The sequence below is a fragment of the Coregonus clupeaformis genome, chromosome 15 (genome assembly GCF_020615455.1).
Source record: "Coregonus clupeaformis isolate EN_2021a chromosome 15, ASM2061545v1, whole genome shotgun sequence".
In the NCBI taxonomy this organism is placed as follows: domain Eukaryota; kingdom Metazoa; phylum Chordata; class Actinopteri; order Salmoniformes; family Salmonidae; genus Coregonus; species Coregonus clupeaformis.
Genome location: NC_059206.1, coordinates 5,250,418 through 5,269,671, shown reverse-complemented (window position 1 = coordinate 5,269,671; position 19,254 = coordinate 5,250,418). Strand labels below are relative to the sequence as shown.

At 42.9% G+C, this 19,254-nt stretch overlaps 1 protein-coding gene across 1 annotated transcript in view; it reads right to left on the bottom strand.

Moving 5' to 3' along the window:
* LOC121586005 (glutamate receptor ionotropic, kainate 2) overlaps positions 1 to 19,254 on the bottom strand; it is a 132,066-nt gene that overhangs the window by 18,935 nt on the left and 93,877 nt on the right. The window contains exons 13-14 of the mRNA XM_045225346.1: positions 17,374 to 17,591; positions 1,081 to 1,306 (exon numbers count right to left, since the gene is read on the bottom strand). Coding sequence (XP_045081281.1) covers positions 1,081 to 1,306; positions 17,374 to 17,591 — 444 coding nt within the window. The remainder of the gene's footprint in view (positions 1 to 1,080; positions 1,307 to 17,373; positions 17,592 to 19,254) is intronic.

Sequence of the window (19,254 nt, the reverse complement as noted above, 5' to 3'; positions counted from 1 at the left end):
GACAGAGGACACAAAAAAAACAGCCTCCTTGCATGCAGGTCATTGTGTTAAGTTGTCTTGTAGCGACGCCTCAGAGCGATCTTCCCCTTATAACTCAGGTACTTACAAGGAGTTTTCCCTTTTCATTTGTGGCAGCCGCTGCCGGGGGCTGCATGTGTAACAGGATTAAGACAATCTGCTGCTGAGCTCCATAATCAAATCCTGCACCTCCGCACACAACGTGTAAACCAGTGTGCCACCGCCCAACACCCTCTCCATTCATTTATTTATTTATGTCAGATATTTCTTCTCTCCATTCTTTCATCGGCTGCTTGACCCCTCAGGGTCCCTGGGTGTTTACACACACACTTTCTCTCTCTCTGTCTCTCTCTGTCTCTCTCTCTCTCTCTCTCTCTGTCTCTCTCTCTCTCTCTCTCTCTCTCTCTCCCTCTCTCCCTCTCTCTCCCTCTCTCCCTCTCTCCCTCTCTCTCCCTCTCTCCCTCTCTCTCCCTCTCTCTCTCTCTCTCTCTCTCTCTCACAAACACAGAGCCATGGCTTACATGACGAAAGATGATGTTCAGAAGGACTGGCACTAGTTTAGTTAGCGAGCCCCATTAGTGCAAGGGAGTCATTCTGTTAGAAAAGCCAGAGAGAGCAAATCTCATATTTGATATTGATTATTGTACTGCAGTGTTGAGGAAGCTAGCACACAAGCATTTCACTGCACATGATATACCTGCTGTAAACTGTGTATGTGACAAACACAATTAGAATTTCCTATTATAGATTAGTATGCTGTACTATCAAATAATTTTATTGAATAATATGAAAGCATTATACATGTAGTATGTTTGCTGGGTTATTAAATGAGACACATGCTATTGTGTGGTGGACTGTGTTATTAAATAGCATAATAAGCCTTATCTTACTGCATGGTGCTAATACATTGAATGTTATTGCATGGGTCATGTCTCAGGGTTATGAGAATGTACTGTGGGTGGGAGTATGACTCAGTCCTTTGTCCTAATTGTCGAAATAGGATCAAGTATTTGCAGAAATTGTGCTTGAGAAGTAGCTATATGTGTTGAGAGGAGGACGTACCCATGGGGGTTCCCACACCGTAGGCTTTGGAGTCGATGAGACCCCCTATCTGGGTAAGGTTGCAGTTGCGCTGGGTGACAAACTCGATGGTAGTGGACTCCATGAGGAAGGCGTAGTCCGAGGTGAGGACTCGGTGGATCCCTTCGTCAATATCTTTCACCATCACAGAGTGCTTCCGACTGCTCATAAACTCCCACATCTTGTCGTATGTGGAGATCTTGGTTTTCTACACAGCAAGGAAGAAACAGAGAGAAAGGTGACAGTTAGGCTACGATTCAATCATGTAATAAAAGTAGTTGGAGGAGAGTCAGTCTTACATTTTAATTTTAGTCATTTAGCAGACGCTCTTATCCAGAGCGACTTACAGTTAGTGAATGCATATGTTTTTTCCTTACTGGCCCCCCGTGGGAAACGAACCCACATCCCTGCCGGCCAAACCCTCCCCTACCTTGGACGACGCTGGACCAATTGTGCGCCGCCCATGGGTCTCCCGGTCGCGGCCGGCTGCGACAGAGCCTGGACTCGAACCAGGATCTCTAGTGGCACAGCTAGCACTGCGGTGCAGTGCCTTAGACCACTGCGCCAGTGATATTCCTGGTGCGTTTATTGTGTAAAACAGACATTTATACAGTAGTACCGATGCACACACAAACTCTAAATCAATCAAAACAGAATGTTATTTATTTGAGTTTTGTTTCAATAGCTAGATATATCATGGTGAATTTATAAATATTGGTCGGGATCATCTCCTATGAAAAGCTGTGCCTGCGAGGTTGAACAAATTGAAATGAGCTCAGAAGGAAAGTAATTTAATCAGTGCAGATAGGAAGAAATATTCTCATCAGTTTGTGATGCAGAAAAAGAGACCTTGCACTAAAATATAGATTCTCCAATGACACTGTGGTTGGCAGAGAGACAAACACCCACAGACAAGCAGAGAAATGCTCAATAGAATACTCATTTAAACACCAGGCATGTTTTCATTCATATCAACACAATTTACATGCAATTATTTAGGAAAACATGTCATTTATTGTTGAGAGACTTTCTGGTGTTCCTTTTCTTCCTCATTTAATCATTATCTCGTACTGAGCAGACAGAGAGAGAGAGAGAGAGAGAGAGAGAGAGAGAGTAAGAGAGAGAGAGAGAGAGAGAGAAATCAATAGAGTAGAACATGCTAATGACTGTAATCACCCTCACAAAATGGCAATCTAAAGCATATCTAATAATTACAGCGATACAGCAATTATGAGCTATACAGCCAAAGTGCATATTGTACACATTTTACATTTTAGTCATTTAGCAGACGCTCTTATCCAGAGCGACTTACAGTTAGTGAGTGCATACATTATTATTTTATTCATACCCCCCATGGGAATCGAACCCACAACCCTGGCGTTGCAAATGCCATGCTCTACCTACTGAGCTACATCCCCTGCCGGCCATTCCCTCCCCTACACGACGCTGGGCCAATTGTGCGCCGCCCCATGGGTCTCCCAGTCGCAGCCGGCTACGACAGAGCCTGGATTCGAACCAAGATCTCTAGTGGCACAGCTAGCGCTGCGATGCAGTGCCTTAGACCACTGCGCCACTCAGGAGACTTACACCTCAACAGAAAGTATTATTCTGAATCTATTATGTGTAGTGATATAAGTCGTTAGTAGTATTAGTAGTAGTAGTTGTAGTATCAGTAGTAGTAGTAGTAGTAGTAGTAGTATCAGTAGTAGTAGCAGTAGTAGTAGTAGTAGTAGTAGTAGTAGTGGTAGTAGTAGTGGCAGTAGTGGTAATAGTAGTAGTATTATTAGTAGTCGTAGTAGTAGTAGTAGTAGTAGTAGTAGTAGTAGTAGTAGTGGCAGTAGTGGTAATAGTAGTAGTAGTAGTAGTAGTAGTGGTAGTAGTAGTAGTAGTAGTAGTAGTAGTAGTAGTAGTAGTAGTAGTAGTGGCAGTAGTGGTAATAGTAGTAGTAGTAGTAGTAGTAGTAGTAGTAGTAGTAGTAATAGTAGTAGTAGTGGTAGTAGTAGTAGTAGTAGTTGTAACAGTATAATGATAATAGCATTAGGATGATCAAACAATTCCATTTCTGTAGTTAGTTAATATGATTGTGTATCAGTAAGAGCAGTAGTAGACTTTCTCCAGCTGTAATGTCAGTGAAGACCCAGGGGTGTGTGTGTTACTCTCCCAGGGCCCAGAGATTTGAAGGCATTTGAAACCTGATTAAGTCACATCTTCCAAGGTCCCGCCCGCCATTATTGTGTGTAATGACTTTTTGTGGCTGGTCGATATTTTAGATCAACTGGGTGATTTGCGAAGTGCCTATCAGAATCTTTTGGAGTCACCCTTGACAAATCAGGTGATTGAGCATGCAAGCTACAGACTGCTGATAAGGCAGGGGCACTGGTTCTGAATACATGGAAGTGGAGACAGATAACCACATAGTTAGCTAACACTAACTCACACACAGCACAGTACAGAGGTGGGCTTCCCTCAGAATCACCGGCGACTACAAAAGACCTGCACTGATCACACAAAGCTAATGAGATACTTGGAAGAAGACTAACAGGTATCGAGATCATTGAAGTTTGACTGAGTCACAAATAGCCGTTAAACGTGAATGCATTAAATGAGAGAGCATTTGCAGAGTTTATATTTGAAAAGTTGGTATGTTTATATTTGTGAGAAAGTAACTTAAGAAGATATTAACGACAGTTTGAAGAACAATAGTTTTTATAGGACTGAATATTAGAGTTTTAAAAATAGTTTTGGACTCTCCTCTCCTTTGCCTCTCCTCAACTTGTCTGTTTTTTAAATGAGGTTTTCATCTCTTCTTATTTCGCCTTTCTGTTTTCAGAATCACACATTCTTCTCGGCGGAGACGTGCGTCTCCATATCTCCGCTGGGCGCCTGGGATGATTAGAACACTGCTCTGCCTAATCCTTTGATCATGCTGAAGTGGCTGAAGATTAGCACCGCTACAATCTAACGTTACTCCGGGATCCAGATGTGTTCAAAAGGCTGAAATAATCATTCACTATGCTATGCAGTGCACTCAGAATTATCATCATTGTTCTCACTCTCCCTCATACATAATACCTCCTCCTTTACCGTGAGATTCGAACTCAAGTGCCGAACGAAGGAACGGCACGTAGTCAGGTCTTAACCGCCACTGAATTATTGGAGTTGAGAGGGTGAGAACAGGCAGTAAAACCATTGTCAACCATAATATGGCCATGATGGTGACTGCCAATGAGGAAACTTACCAGTAGTGCTTGAGTGAATAATCATTGCTAAAGTGAGTTGAATATGGGTTTTGAGTGTGATGTGTGATTTTGCAGTTCATATGCTGTTAGTTACACTGATCTGGTTCAGATCAGAGTTGTCTGGGGGGGGGGTTCTGTTGCGTATAGTAACAAAAGAGGAAAAAATAAAAGGGTGTCACACTTCTCTCTTTCTGTTAGTGCAGACAGACACCTTCTGAGAATGCCAGGGGAAAGAAAAGACTCAGACAACTAAGTGCTAAACTAAACACTAACTTCCCATTTGTTAATGAAAAGTTAACTTAAGTACCACAGAAAACCCTGCTACACCTAATCAGACAGTTATAGAATATAAAAACGTTGGAAGATACCTAAAAATAAACAGCTAATTGTTCTCAGTTCAAAACTCCTCCAAAAAGTCCTGTTAGGAGTCGTCTTGGTCAGGAAGGTGTGAAACTCATCAATCAGGTAGTAGAACACAAGAACTATGAAGCCCCAATTTCTGGCCAACATCTGCTGAGTCATCGCAACAACAAATCAAACCCAAAGTGGGCATTGAGGGACCTTAGGAACTGAGAAAACAAAACAAAAAGGTAATCGTAACTATCCCAATACTCTAACATGAAACACAACAATGTACATTCATCCCTGCATATACCATATTGGTAACACTTTACTTGACACCCAGTATCATAACATGTTATGACACGGTCATAACCATGTCATAATGTGTCATAACAGCTGACATAACTTGTCATAACCTGCCATAATATGGCCATAACACTGTCATGACACATATTTAGACAAGTTGTGACATGTATTGCATCATTTTATGGCTGGTTATGGCACCTACATAAGAGTGTCAGAACCCACAAACCTACCACAGTAGTTATTTTATGGCTAGTTATGACACCTACATAAGTGGTCCCGTGTAGCTCAGTTGGTAGAGCATGGCACTTGCAACGCCTGGGTTGTGGGTTCGATTCCCACGAGGGACCAGTACGAAAATGTATGCACTCACTAAATGTAAGTCACTCTGGATAAGAGCATCTGCTAAATGACTAAAATGTAAGAGTGTCAAAACCCACAAAACCTACCACGGTATTTATTTTATGGCTGCTTATGACACCTACAGTTATAAAAGAGTGTCAAAACCCACAAAACCTACCACACAAAGCAAAACATTCCATTACAACAAAGCCTACTTGTCAACAGTATGTTTATGGTATATAACATTTTCTGAAATTGATCATTGTAGTTCAATTATCATTCTAATTTTGCACACATTGATGTCAGACATGCACCTAATTATAGAATTACAAGAAGAAAAAAATTATCTTAAGATGAATGCACTAACTGTAAGTCGCTCTGGATAAGAGCATCTGCTAAATTACTAAACTGTAAAATGTACCCCAATGCTCTGTTGCTGATGACTGGGATGAATGCAGGGGCAGATTTTAAGAGCAGGACAAGACACCTTATTTTTGACTGACGACTGACATAAGGGCATGCATGTACGTGATAGGTTTATCTGGCTTATATGATTATGATGGTCATAATGTTTCTTGACAGTGTCATAAAGTGCATTTTCTTAGTCCAAATGAAGTGACACAGGATGGTCATAATGCTTCTTGACAGTGTCCTAAAGTGCATTTTCTTAGTCCAAATGAAGTGACACAGGATGGTCATAATGCTTCATGACAGTGTCATAAAGTGTAATTTCTACAAGTTATTTAAAATATGATGGAAAACAAACATGACTCTAAATAATTCATTACAACAACAACAAAGGATTTAAGAAACAAACTTTCAAACGAAAGGAAACTTCTTGGCAGTGAAAAACCACATTTGAATAAATGTCGTTTTTTACAGTCTTATGTAGATGTCATAACCAGCCATAAAAAAAAACGAATATATGTCACAACAGGTGTAAATACATGGGTCATGACAGGGTTATTATGACAGGTTATGACAAGTTAGGTCAGCTGTTATGACATTTTATGACATGGTTATGACTGTGTGTCAAGTAAAGTGTTACCAAAATATCTCTGGAGCCTGAAACTGGAAGATGTTTCTAACTTTTGCTTGAAACGTTCTATATAGATGGCTATTACCTACATTGGTACAAGACACACAATATGAGTAGGATAGTAATAGGGAATAAAATGAATAACCCAGAATGAGGTTTGGTTGTATTGTATCTTCACTATGCTTCACAGGCAAACAAACACATTAACAAGGTCATGTTTGCATGGACACATATTTGAATATCAGTGCCCAATTAAATGTGTTGTTTTTATTGCACATGTACATGTGCCATTGCAGGCTTTTGGCCCCATTACAAACAAGCACAATGGGGACTTGGCAAGGTTGTGTATGTTCAACACTTGCATTGTTTAACATGTTTCAGGGTCAAATCTCTGAATCGATTTGCATGTGTCCAATGGCCTCATTAGATGAAGTGGAGGTTAATGCCTCCGTGGAAGCTCTTCCTCTTATAAATCTATTATTTCTACATTGTGATGCTAATAGCTGTTAGCCCTGATACACAACGGCACTACAGAGAGTACCAAGACATAAAATCTCATCAACCATACACCTTCAGGTCCCTCTCACCAGAGGCGTCATGCCCATAGATTTGTTCAGTTTTTTTATTTATCAGATGACACATTAATTACTAAACATACATTTTTAAGCCCACGTTTTGTCAAATTTATTTTAAAAAATCTGTCAGAAATATATTTTGCAGAGGGGGCACACTGACTGGACCAGGCAAAGAGTACCCCCCCCCAAGGTGCACCACGGAGCAAAGACATGCTAGGCAGATACTAGATAGTGGTTGCAGACAGTATCGTCAGTGGAAGAGGAGAGAGAGTGTCAAGTGACAGACACAGCGTTCGATTTGATATTAGCTGGCTTTGATTTTGATCAAGCTATGTAGCATATTGATTCCGTCTTGATGAATAAATAAAACTGAAATGTTGTCTCTCTGTAATACTAGCCACCTAGCTTTTTATGAAGTTGGCTTTAGCTAGCCAGCTAGATAGGTTCCCAATCTCCCAACCTCATAACCAGCTACCAAGCCATTTCAGGCTGTCAATCAAGTTAGAGGAGCGTGTCTAACTACCTTAGTGTATGACGCGCCTGCCTCTCACCTTAGACCCACTCAAGGCTTTCCAGGGGAGATAATGTGAGTCACTGCCTGCTTGGCCACAGTCTAATCCAGAATAATGTGACTTGGTAAATAATAACAATTAAGGATAATTTGTCTCTTGGCTTTATGAGGTGATGTTGCTCTCTTCCGTGTGCTATTTTTCGGCAGTGAACTTGATGTAAACTGTTTTATATAGGTAGTGTACTGCAAAGCTGGAAGTGAATATGTGTGTGAGTATAAATGTGCGGGTGCATGCTTTTGTGTGTGTGTGTGTGTGGGCGTGGGCGTGACTGCATGTGTGCGTGTGTGGGTGCGCGCACGCGTGCCTGTGTGCGTGTGTGTGAGCACATCTGCGTGTACATGTACTTGTTTTACACGTGGCCTTGAGAGAGAGAGGCCATTCTCGGGGAGGTTGAGTGATGGTGTTGTAAGGAGCAGGTGGATTGACTGAGATGAATCCTCTCCCTGGGGTCCCCCTCCCACCACAGACCACCAGCATACTCTCTATTGTTAGGCTTGTCAACACGTCTTGCTCTGCAAAGTGTTTAGCATATTTTTCAAAGAGCCTGTAATCAAAGGCATGGAGATAGTGGAAGAAAACAGAGTACAGTTCTGTCACCACAAACAACACTTATCATCCGCTTAGACTACATTTGACAGATTTTTTTTTTTTTACGATACATTGGTAACACTGAACAGTAGTGCTCATAAAGACAAAACACAAAAAACATTTCCCAAGTTCAACACACAAGTTCTCCAGCTGCTAAGGAAGGGGATTGTGGTGGTAGTAATGTAATACAGGTTTATGACATCATGTTATAAAGGTTTATGTTCTAAGATTAAAGATACATCAATCATAAAAAATAGAGCATTGCAAAATGACAATACACATTACAAATTGCATTTCCTTTTTTTCAGAAATGAAAATGTTTATGGATCCTGACTGGAAGCAGAACTATTCCGCTATAAAAGCCTTCTAATTGTATCTGATTAATTAGTGTCTTGATTGAATCAGATGTAAAATCTCCTGCTTCACCGACTAACTGCTCCAGAGCGATCACTGTCTGTACTATAGGAGAGCATGGACAGGATCACTGTCTGTACTATAGGAGAGCATGGACAGAACCATGGTCTGTACTGGAGGATAGCTTGGTCAGAACCACGGTCTGTACTGTAGAATAGCTTAGTCAGGATCACTGTCTGTACTGTAGGATAGCTTGGTCAGAACGAATGTCTGTACTGTAGGATAGCTTGGTCAGAACCACGGTCTGTACTGGAGGATAGCTTGGTCAGAACCACGGCCTGTACTGGAGGATAGCTTGGTCAGAACCACTGTCAGTACTGTAGAATAGCTTAGTCAGGATCACTGTCTGTACTGGAGGATAGCTTGGTCAGAACCACTGTCAGTACTGTAGAATAGCTTGGTCCAAGACAACTGTCTATACTGTAGGGTAGCTTGGTTCAGTACTGCCTGTATTGTAGGACAGCTTAGTTCAGTACTGCCTGTACTGTAGGATAGCTTGGTTCAGTACTGTCTGTACTGTAGAATAGCTTGGTTCAAGACTGGTGAGTCATCAGTACCAATGAACTCACTGCTGACTACTGGAGAGTCCTCAAGGGCTCAGTGACAATTTTCAGTGTATAATTTTAATGGTAGGTTTATTTGAACAGTGAGAGACAGAATAACAACAACAAAATCCAGAAAAACGCATGTCAAAAATGTTATAAATTGATTTGCATTTTAATGAGGGAAATAAGTATTTGACCCCTCTGCAAAACATGACTTAGTACTTGGTGGCAAAGCCCTTGTTGGCAATCACAGAGGTCAGACGTTTCTTGTAGTTGGCCACCAGGTTTGCACACATCTCAGGAGGGATTTTGTCCCACTCCTCTTTGCAGATCTTCTCCAAGTCATTAAGGTTTCAAGGCTGACGTTTGGCAACTTGAACCTTCAGCTCCCTCCACATATGTTCTATGGGATTAAGGTCTGGAGACTGGCTAGGCCACTCCAGGACCTTAATGTGCTTCTTCTTGAGCCACTCCTTTGTTGCCTTGGCCGTGTGTTTTGGGTCATTGGCATGCTGGAATACCCATCCACGACCCATTTTCAATGCCCTGGCTGAGGGAAGGAGGTTCTCACCCAAGATTTGATGGTACATGGCCCCGTCCATCGTCCCTTTGATGCGGTGAAGTTGTCCTGTCCCCTTAGCAGAACCCCCCCCCCCCAAAGCATAATGTTTCCACCTCCATGTTTGACGGTGGGGATGGTGTTCTTGGGGTCATAGGCAGCATTCCTCCACCTCCAAACATGGCGAGTTGAGTTGATGCCAAAGAGCTCAATTTTGGTCTCATCTGACCACAACACTTTCACCCAGTTCTCCTCTGAATCATTCAGATGTTCATTGGAAAACATCAGACGGGCATGTATATGTGCTTTCTTGAGCAGGGGGACCTTGCGGGCGCTGCAGGATTTCAGTCCTTCACGGCGTAGTGTGCTACCAATTGTTTTCTTGGTGACTATGGTCCCAGCTGCCTTGAGATCATTGACAAGATCCTCCCGTGTAGTTCTGGGATGATTCCTCACCGTTCTCATGATCATTGCAACTCCACGAGGTGAGATCTTACATGGAGCCCCAGGCCGAGGGAGATTGACAGTTCTGTTGTGTTTCTTCCATTTGCGAATAATCGCACCAACTGTTGTCACCATCTCACCAAGCTGCTTGGCGATGGTCTTGTAGCCCATTCCAGCCTTGTGTAGGTCTACAATCTTGTCCCTGACATCCTTGGAGAGCTCTATGGTCTTGGCCATGGTGGAGAGTTTGGAATCTGATTGATTGATTGCTTCTGTGGACAGGTGTCTTTTATACAGGTAACAAGCTGAGATTAGGAGCACTCCCTTTAAGAGTGTGCTCCTAATCTCAGCTCATTACCTGTATAAAAGACACCTGGGAGCCAGAAATCTTTCTGATTGAGAGGGGGTCAAATACTTATTTCCCTCATTAAAATGCAAATCAATTTATAACATTTTTGACATGTGTTTTTCTGGATTTTTTTTGTTGTTATTCTGTCTCTCACTGTTCAAATAAACCTACCATTAAAATTATAGACTGATCATTTCTTTGTCAGTGGGCAAACGTACAAAATCAGCAGGGGATCAAATACTTTTTTCCCTCACTGTAGATAGAATGGAGAGTGAAAGAGTGAGAAAAAAATTATATCTGATATTTTTATGAAAGAGAAAGAAAGAGATAAAAAAAAAGTAGAACAGAGAGAGGGGAGAGAGAGCAAGGGAAGGAGAGAGACAAATATGGAGAGAAGAGGCTAGGTGACAGGAAAGGGAGAGCTGGACATAGATTTAATCTAATACTGGAATACCTCCACACAACAAATTTGAAAAACCGATGACGTCAGTATCAGGGTTGTTAAATAAAGAGAGACGGTTCCACAAACGGAGGGGCAGAAAGCATTGAAGGACAGAGGGAGTTCAGGTGAGACTGGCTGTGCTTTGCTCAGCAAAAAAATGTCTGCATGGAGTGGAGTGGAGAGGCTAGTGAACGGGCAGAGCCTAAAACACACACACACACACACAAACTAGCCAGGAGAGGAGCCACAGAACCCAATCTGCCTCTCTGCTAGCTAGATCACAATGCTTTTTGATGTGATGGGGCTGGCTGTGACGAATGTGACAGATACCAGGATGCTTCAAAGCAAAAATGAACTGTACTATGGAGGCAACCAACACAAAATAGAAGAGGGAAGTGTCTCAGTCATGGTTCTGGGAGTTGTGGGCTAGCATAAACCAGAGAGCCAGGCTGTGACGAGTACTGAGGATACGAAGAGGCAGGACGCAGATGCAGGAATCAACAAGGTAAAGGTTTACTTAACACTGAGCAAGAGAACAACAAAGAGTGAGTACACGACACTAACAATCACACACACAACACAACACTGAACAGTGCAGGGCTATATAGGGGTGGTGATGAGATTATGAGGTGCAGGTGCGCTGGAGGTGATTAGGATGCGTTGGGTTTCCGTTCCGGTGTTGCCGAGGTGGTGCACTCAGACCGGTGGCTCAGTAGACTGGCGAATCAGAGCGCCGGAGGGGAGCAACGGGAGGAGACGTGATACAGGCCATCCTGAGAGGCAGTGGTTAGACTGAAGGCTAGACAGAGCAACACCCTCTGGACTGGAGGCAAGTATCAGAGACTCTACATTTGAACAAGAGGAAAACAGCTTAATCATCCAACTCTAGTCTTTTTTTACGCATCCAAACACTCTTAGAAAAAAAAGGTGATATCTAGAGCCTAAAATAGTTATTTGGCTGTCCCCATAGGAGAACCCTTTGAAGAACCCTTTTGAGTTCCATGTAGAACCCATTCCACAGAGGATTCTACATGGAACCCAAAAGGTTTCTACATGGAACCAAAAAGGGTTATCCCTGGAACCAAAAAGGGTTGTGCAAGAAGAAGCAAGAGAGAAAATAAAAGTCTGACAGGAAATCGACCTGGGTTCAAATCAGCTGAATTGTGAGGGTAGATTGTGGAAGGTGAATTACAGTATTATTGCTGTGATGATACAGTAGGGGATTCCTGCTGAACTGAAGGAATGTAGCAACACACTATACAGCACAGGCCTGTGGGGCTGAGGAGCGGGAACAACACCCACCCTCCTCCCCTTTCTATTCCTCTTGTCTTCCCCCTGATATTCCCTCTCGTCTCTCCTCTCCTCCTGCAGGTATCACACTCATCATCTCTATAAACCCTGTCTGCTTTTCTCTTTAAATCATTATTCCTGTGATGCCACACTCTCCGCCTTGACGGCCGTCTAACAGCTAATGCAAAACAACTCAGCCCCATAACCTGGGGGCGATCTCGCTCCTCGTCGCCGTGGTGACGCAAGGGGCCTACTTCCTTGCTGAGATGCTAGGATTCCGCCGGTGTAGGGATTTCATTAGTGAGGTGAAATAATAGCATTGCCAGGGTCCTTAATAGGACGTGATTTTGTTAGGCAATAAGAGATACACAGTGGTGTGTGATTTTTTTATAATTCAGTGTTATTGTAAAAGGAGTCCGTAAGGGGTGGATAGAATGGCGTCGCTGGAAAACTGAGAAAAGAGGAGTGAGAGATGTGTATTTCGGATGATTTAGAGAGTCACCCTATGCTGGCATTTTCATGAGTCAATAATTACCCAAACGGCAGGGATGACATTTTCCCTGTTGTTGAATAGTAATAAGGACTCACATGCATGTACCGATAGGACGCATGGGGAGATAGTAGCTCAGTTTAGTACCGACAAAACCGTGATTATATGTAGAAGCCAGACAACTTAGTTTAAATTAAGCAATTAAATCGTTAGATCAATATATCTCCAAGCAACCGGGAGAGAGTGAGCGGTCGGTTATACACAACAGCGAACCAATCTGTGAGTAAAGTGACGCCGAGACTCGAACCCAACACGCCATGACTTCCCTTAGAGGAAAATATTAAGAACAACATGGAGATGCAAATGAGAGCAACAAACAGCTGAAGGATATCCAGGAAAACATAGCTAAGACGCTCTCAATGCTCACCAAAACAAACAAACTGTTACAATCTGTTGTTAAAAAAAGTAGATTTGCTCAAAAGGAAAGTAGAGTCTATCGCGTGTGGATGAACAAAACAACAAAATTGTCCTTCTGGAAGCTAAGGTGCAAACTTTAGAAGATGAACTGGATCGGCTAGAAAACAAATTGTGAGAAAATAATATGAGAATATTGTCCCTACCAGAAGACGAGGAAAAAGGGGACCTTTCCATCTACGTGATCCAGCTGATATCGGAGGAGCTTGTCGTGGATGGCCTAATCACCCAACATCAGTGCCCCACCTCACTAATGCTCTTGTGGCTGAATGGAAGCAAGTCCCTGCAGCAATGCTCCAACATCTAGTGGAAAGCCTTCCCAGAAGAGTGGAGGCTGTTATAGTAGCAAAGGAGGGACCAACTAAAATATTAATGCCCATGATTTTGGAATGAGATGTTCGACGAGCAGGTGTCCACATACTTTTGGTCATGTAGTTTACCTGGCCAATATTGAAAACTCAATGCCCCCTTTGCTAAAAATATTTTCCGAATAATACAAAATCTCAGGATATAAAATGAACGTTAAAAAAAACAAAAGAATGGCAAAACAATTATGAAATACTTAGGATGCCTAATAAGTGACAACAAACAACACATATATAAAGATAACTTTATTCCATTACTCAACAATATGAAAGCAGATCTTATTAAATGGAATAATCTTCCCATAAATCTTACAGGCATGGCTGCCAAAGTTTTTGTATTTATTTTCGGTAATACCAATTACTCCACCAATTTTTTTTTTTTTTAAGTATACTCGGACATAACAGACTTTATATGGGTAAATAACATTCATAGAATAAAAAGGAACGTTTCACATCTTCCTAAGTCTGAGGGTGGTTTTAACCTTCCAGACTTGGAATAGTATCAACTCGCTACCCAAGGCTTTTACTTGCGACTTATAGTTAAATACACTAAAGAGGAACAATGGGGACATATTGAAGATGCTTGTGCTCATCCACAGAATCGTTGTACGTGTCTATTTTCAAAGGATAACGCTAAGAACATTAACAACTTCATAGTTAAGAACACTATAACAATATGGAAGAAAATGAAACGTATTCTACAAGAACCAATACCAGTTACTAAAAACACAACCTTATGGAACAATCCTTGCATAGCTATTCAGAATTCACCGATAAATTGGTCCACATGGAAAACTAAAGGCATAGAAACCGTAAATGATTTGGTAACAGGAAATACATTTATTTCGATGACAGAATTAAAAAGTAATTTTGGACTTTTCAAAGTGGATAGTTTCAAATACATGCAACTTAAAAGTTACATATCACAAAATGTTGATTTGAAATCTTTTGGACATCAGAGCAACCTTGAAGGAATCTTATTTGAGCCAGAAAAGGATGTTCATATGATAAGGAAGACAAAACCTTGCAGAGAGCATATCCAACGGTTTGAGCATAACTAACGAAATCACAGTGAACTAAAATGTACGCTTAATCCAGTATAAACTAATGTATAGAATTGAAGAGACTCTGCACAATGGCAGAGTCATGTCTTAAGTGTCAAACTAATAATGACTCAATAATCCATGCTTTTTGGGAATGCTATAAGGGTCCGGAAGTTGTTGGCGGAGTTAGAAAGTTTAGAAGTATTACAATCTAATTTACTTTTAATCCGTCTGTCTGCATATTTCAAGACATGGCATATGAGGGTGTAGTGAGATACCCGATGGGTTGGACAATTCTCTTCTCATCACTCATCTTGAAAAAACGTATACTAAAAACGTGGAAATCAATCAATCTGCCATCATTAACACAATGGAAAAATCGAATGATTAATTATTTAAATATTGAAAGTGCGTGGGCTACGGAGAGAAACAAAATGGTGCAGTTTCAGGCCATGTGTCGAAAAGTGATGCTGGCGCTGGAGAAGTGTGTGTGTGCTAGTGGGTCTGGGCAGGGGTGATGTAGTTGATGGAGATGGGTGTGTGTGCTAGTGGGTCTGGGCAGGGGTGATGTAGTTGATGGAGATGGGTGTGTGTGCTAGTGGGTCTGGGCAGGGGTGATGTAGTTGATGGAGATGGGTGTGTGTGCTAGTGGGTCTGGGCAGGGGTGATGTAGTTGATGGGGTCTGGGCAGGGGTGATGTAGTTGATGGAGATGTGTGTGTGTGCTAGTGGGTCTGGGCAGGGGTGATGTAGTTGATGGGGTCTGGGCAGGGGTGATGTAGTTGATGGAGATGTGTGTGTGTGCTAGTGGGTCTGGGCAGGGGTGATGTAGTTGATGTTTGTATGATGTTGTCGTTTGTATGTGTATGTTTTGTATTGTTTAGAAAATAAAATAACATCTTAAAAAATAATAAGGAATTGATGCCTGTCTGAATGTCTACAGTATGGAGAACAATGCTAAATCGATGAGGACTTGCAATCATTTTGGTCATAACATCCATCAGTAACCTTTATTTTATTTTTATTTAACCTTTATTAACTAGGCAAGTCAGTTAAGAACAAATTCTTATTTACAATGACTGCCTACACCGGCCAAACCCGGACGACGCTGGGCCAATTGTGTGCCGCCCTATGGGACTCCCTATCACGGCCGGTTGTGATACAGCCTGGAATCGAACCAAGGGGTCTGTAGTGACGCCTCAAGCACTGAGATGCAGTGCCTTAGACCGCTGCGCCACTCGGGAGCCCAGGTCCTAGGTCTATGAGGGGAAAATAGAAGCATGCCATTCGGAGAAATGGTCATTCAGACGGATCCTCTACATCTGTGGATGGAATCCTTCTGATGACCAGACGACTCTAAAATTCACACAGCGATAGAGAATAATTGACCTCCTGTGCCAGGCTTCTGAACACACATGAGTGGTGAACAAGAATGACGCACAAGCTAAAATACGAAATATTTTGGATGTTGGGCAACAAAGAAACATTTCATTGAAAAATGATTATAGCAAAGCAAAGTATTGTTGCTATGGGATGTCAGCATAAGTACAATTCTTCACCAGAACAGACTGTGTGTGCTACCTCATGCCAACTGTTGTTTTCAGTAATTTGTTACGGAATGGTAAAAATACTATTTAAAGCTTCGCTATCACCGTGCCATATTAGCTACAGTAATGAATTGGTGTGTGTGTGTGTGTGTGTTTGAACACACACGTATGTGTATATTTGTTAAAGAGAGAGAGAGTATGCATGTGTTTTCATGTGTGTGTCTTTTGAGAATGTGTTCACACTTCACACGCACAGACCTGATAAAAATGAAGTGTGAAATTAAAAAAACACCAGAAGCCATCAAGATCCATTGCAGCAGTCTGAGAGAGACATATCTTCCCTCCATCTGGCATAGAGCCGTCCGTGCATCACGGCGGTGTGGATACGATACGAGAGACAAACAGTGCAGAGTAATCAGAGACACACAACAGGGATATCTTGTGCATAGAGAATACTGTAGAATACCCTAAAACACTGCTGGCTTAATAAGATACCCTTGATATGCTGCAGTGACTCCACATGATCAACCAGTGGGAGGAGAGAGCTGGCGAGAATGAACGCATAGTCAAGTCCTGAATGCTGATTGGCTGAAAGCCTTGGTATATCAGACCGTATACCACGGGTATGACAAAACATGTATTTTTACTGTTCTAATTACATTGGTAAATAGTGTATAATAGCAATAAGGCACCTCATGCTTTTTGATATATGGCCAATATACCACGGCTAAGGGCTGTATCCAGGCACCAGGCACTCCGCATTGCGTCATGCTAAGAACAGCCCTTAGCCGTGGTATATTGGCCATATACCACACCTCTTCGGGCCTTATTGCTTAAATATACAGTACTGTAACTGTAAAACACGCTGCAGCCAATTTCACAGGCAGCACGAACTACAGCTGTAACCGACCTTATGACAACGTGGTATACTGTACGTTAAAATCTTTATTCCGGAACACTCCATTCTATTGTCCTGGGAATTTCTAGCTGTCACAGATTTACTGTTGAACTAGAGATCATCTGAGCTCTTTGACAATTTATTTACCAATTTATTTGTATTTTTCCTTACATGTCAATACATCTGAAATGCATTTACATTTGCCTCCAAGTATTCTCTAACCATGTGTCCTTTATTGGTGCAACACACTGTACATTATGTACATGTTGTAAACATACTGTTTGATTTGGTTGACTGATTGATGTATCCTCGTACAGTAGATGCACAAATACATGGAGTGATTGCTTGATGGGACTGGCTGATAGATGAATAGACTGATAGATTTACAGTATGGCTCAATGCCCTATGTGACCTACCTTGAAGAAGGTCATGGTGGATCCGTCCTCCACCACTCCATACTCTATTCTGGTCTGCTTGGCCAGGTCGTCAGCCGAGTCGATGGGCGACTCCATCCTCTCCACGGTGAGGAAGGCAGCCAGGTTGGCCGTGTAGGAAGAGATGATTATCAGGGTGAAGAACCACCAGATGCCTCCTACGATCCTGGTGGACAGGGCTTTGGGCATTAACTCAGAGCCTGGTCGGGGGCGAGAGGAGAGGAGCAGAGAGAGGGGTCAGCCCCGGCAGGGTCCTGGAGCCAAGAGGAGAGACCCAGCCAGCAGCAACCACCAGAGGACCAGGGCCAGCCCAGACATCGGCATCCCGCCGGGTCACAGACAACACGCACATGCACACACACTCACACGCACGCACTCACGCACATACACACACACATACCCTGGGCAGTCTAGGGCGGCAGTGCATTGTTGGGCCTGTGATGCGCATCCGGCCACATGGTGGCAGTTTGAATAAGGCTTTTACTGTGTGCTCTGGCTGCATATTATTTTAGCATTCACTCACACTGGAGAAAACTGTAGATATACCAAAGCTTCTCTTCTTTTGAGGTGCTTCGTCTGAAATCACTTAATCAAAATCCCTAGATGGTTGATTTACATCTGACAAAATGTCCGCATGTAGATGGATAGTTTCCAGGCTATATGCTATTCAGAACTTTTGCCTCTTAGTGTGTTCGAGAGGAGGGGCCTGTGTGAGTGGGTGGAGTGAGGTCTTCCTCTGGGGGCGTTGATTGAGGTCTGACCGGGCAGGGAGAAGATCATTCTCCTCAAGTAGCTCAAGGCAATTTAAAGCTCTATCTCGCACATTCACTCAAAGGCGATGAACTGTGGGAAAGATAGGAGGATAAAAACTCCACTTCTCTCCTTAGGTGAGACTCAATCTCCCACTCATCTCACTCTGCCTCTGCAGTGCCTCTTATAACTTTCTCCCAGTCCGGGAAGTGAGCCGTCATTCAGGGAGAGATATAGTGAGAGAGCAGAGACCTGACAGTCTCGTCCAGTAACATCTGAATTCATGCCCAAAGCCCTGTCCACCAGAGAGAGCGAAAGAGAGAGAGAGAGAGAGAGAGAGAGAGAGAGAGAGAGAGAGAGAGAGAGAGAGAGAGAGAGATAGAGAGAGAGAGCACTGTGGAGGGGAACAAAGAGAGACACACTGCACTCAATCCGCTCCGCACATCCACCCTCACATCATCTCACCCCCCACTCCCTCATGTCTCTTCCCATATCTCCTCTCACTCTCCCTGATTCCTCTCACCCCCACCGCTCCCCCCCACCAGCCAGACACACAGTGTAACATGATTCAACAGCCACACCATCATTACCCAGGATGCCTTGCAGCCCACACTGCTCATTGGTCAAACCACTCAAATTAGGAAAAAAATACAAAAGATATGAAAACAAACACAGAAAAGATACAGTAGCATGACACATGACATGACCAGGAAAAACAGAGACAGCTTTGTGTTCAGTGGAACAACATTGTATACCAGCTCAGAGACCTTACCCCGTTGAGGCCATAGAGACTCAATACTATGCAACAGACCGACCAACCGCCCAGGAGCGGAGCACGTCAGAGCCAAAGCACCTGAACCTGGTTGGGGCTGACTGTCATGTACCCAAGGTAACGTCATGTCCAAACTGCACATCCCACAGTTTTCTGGGGGCGGGGCCAAGCCGCGGGAGCAGGGGAGCCTCTCTACAGTGTAGGCCAGCGCGGTCGTCACAGAGACGCCATGCAGACAGGCACAGTGTGCTCCTCTGTTTGTCTCGTCCCCCAAAACCCTTCTGCCCTACAGCCACATCTTCTCAACTACAGGACTTAACACCGTTACATTGACAGGTATA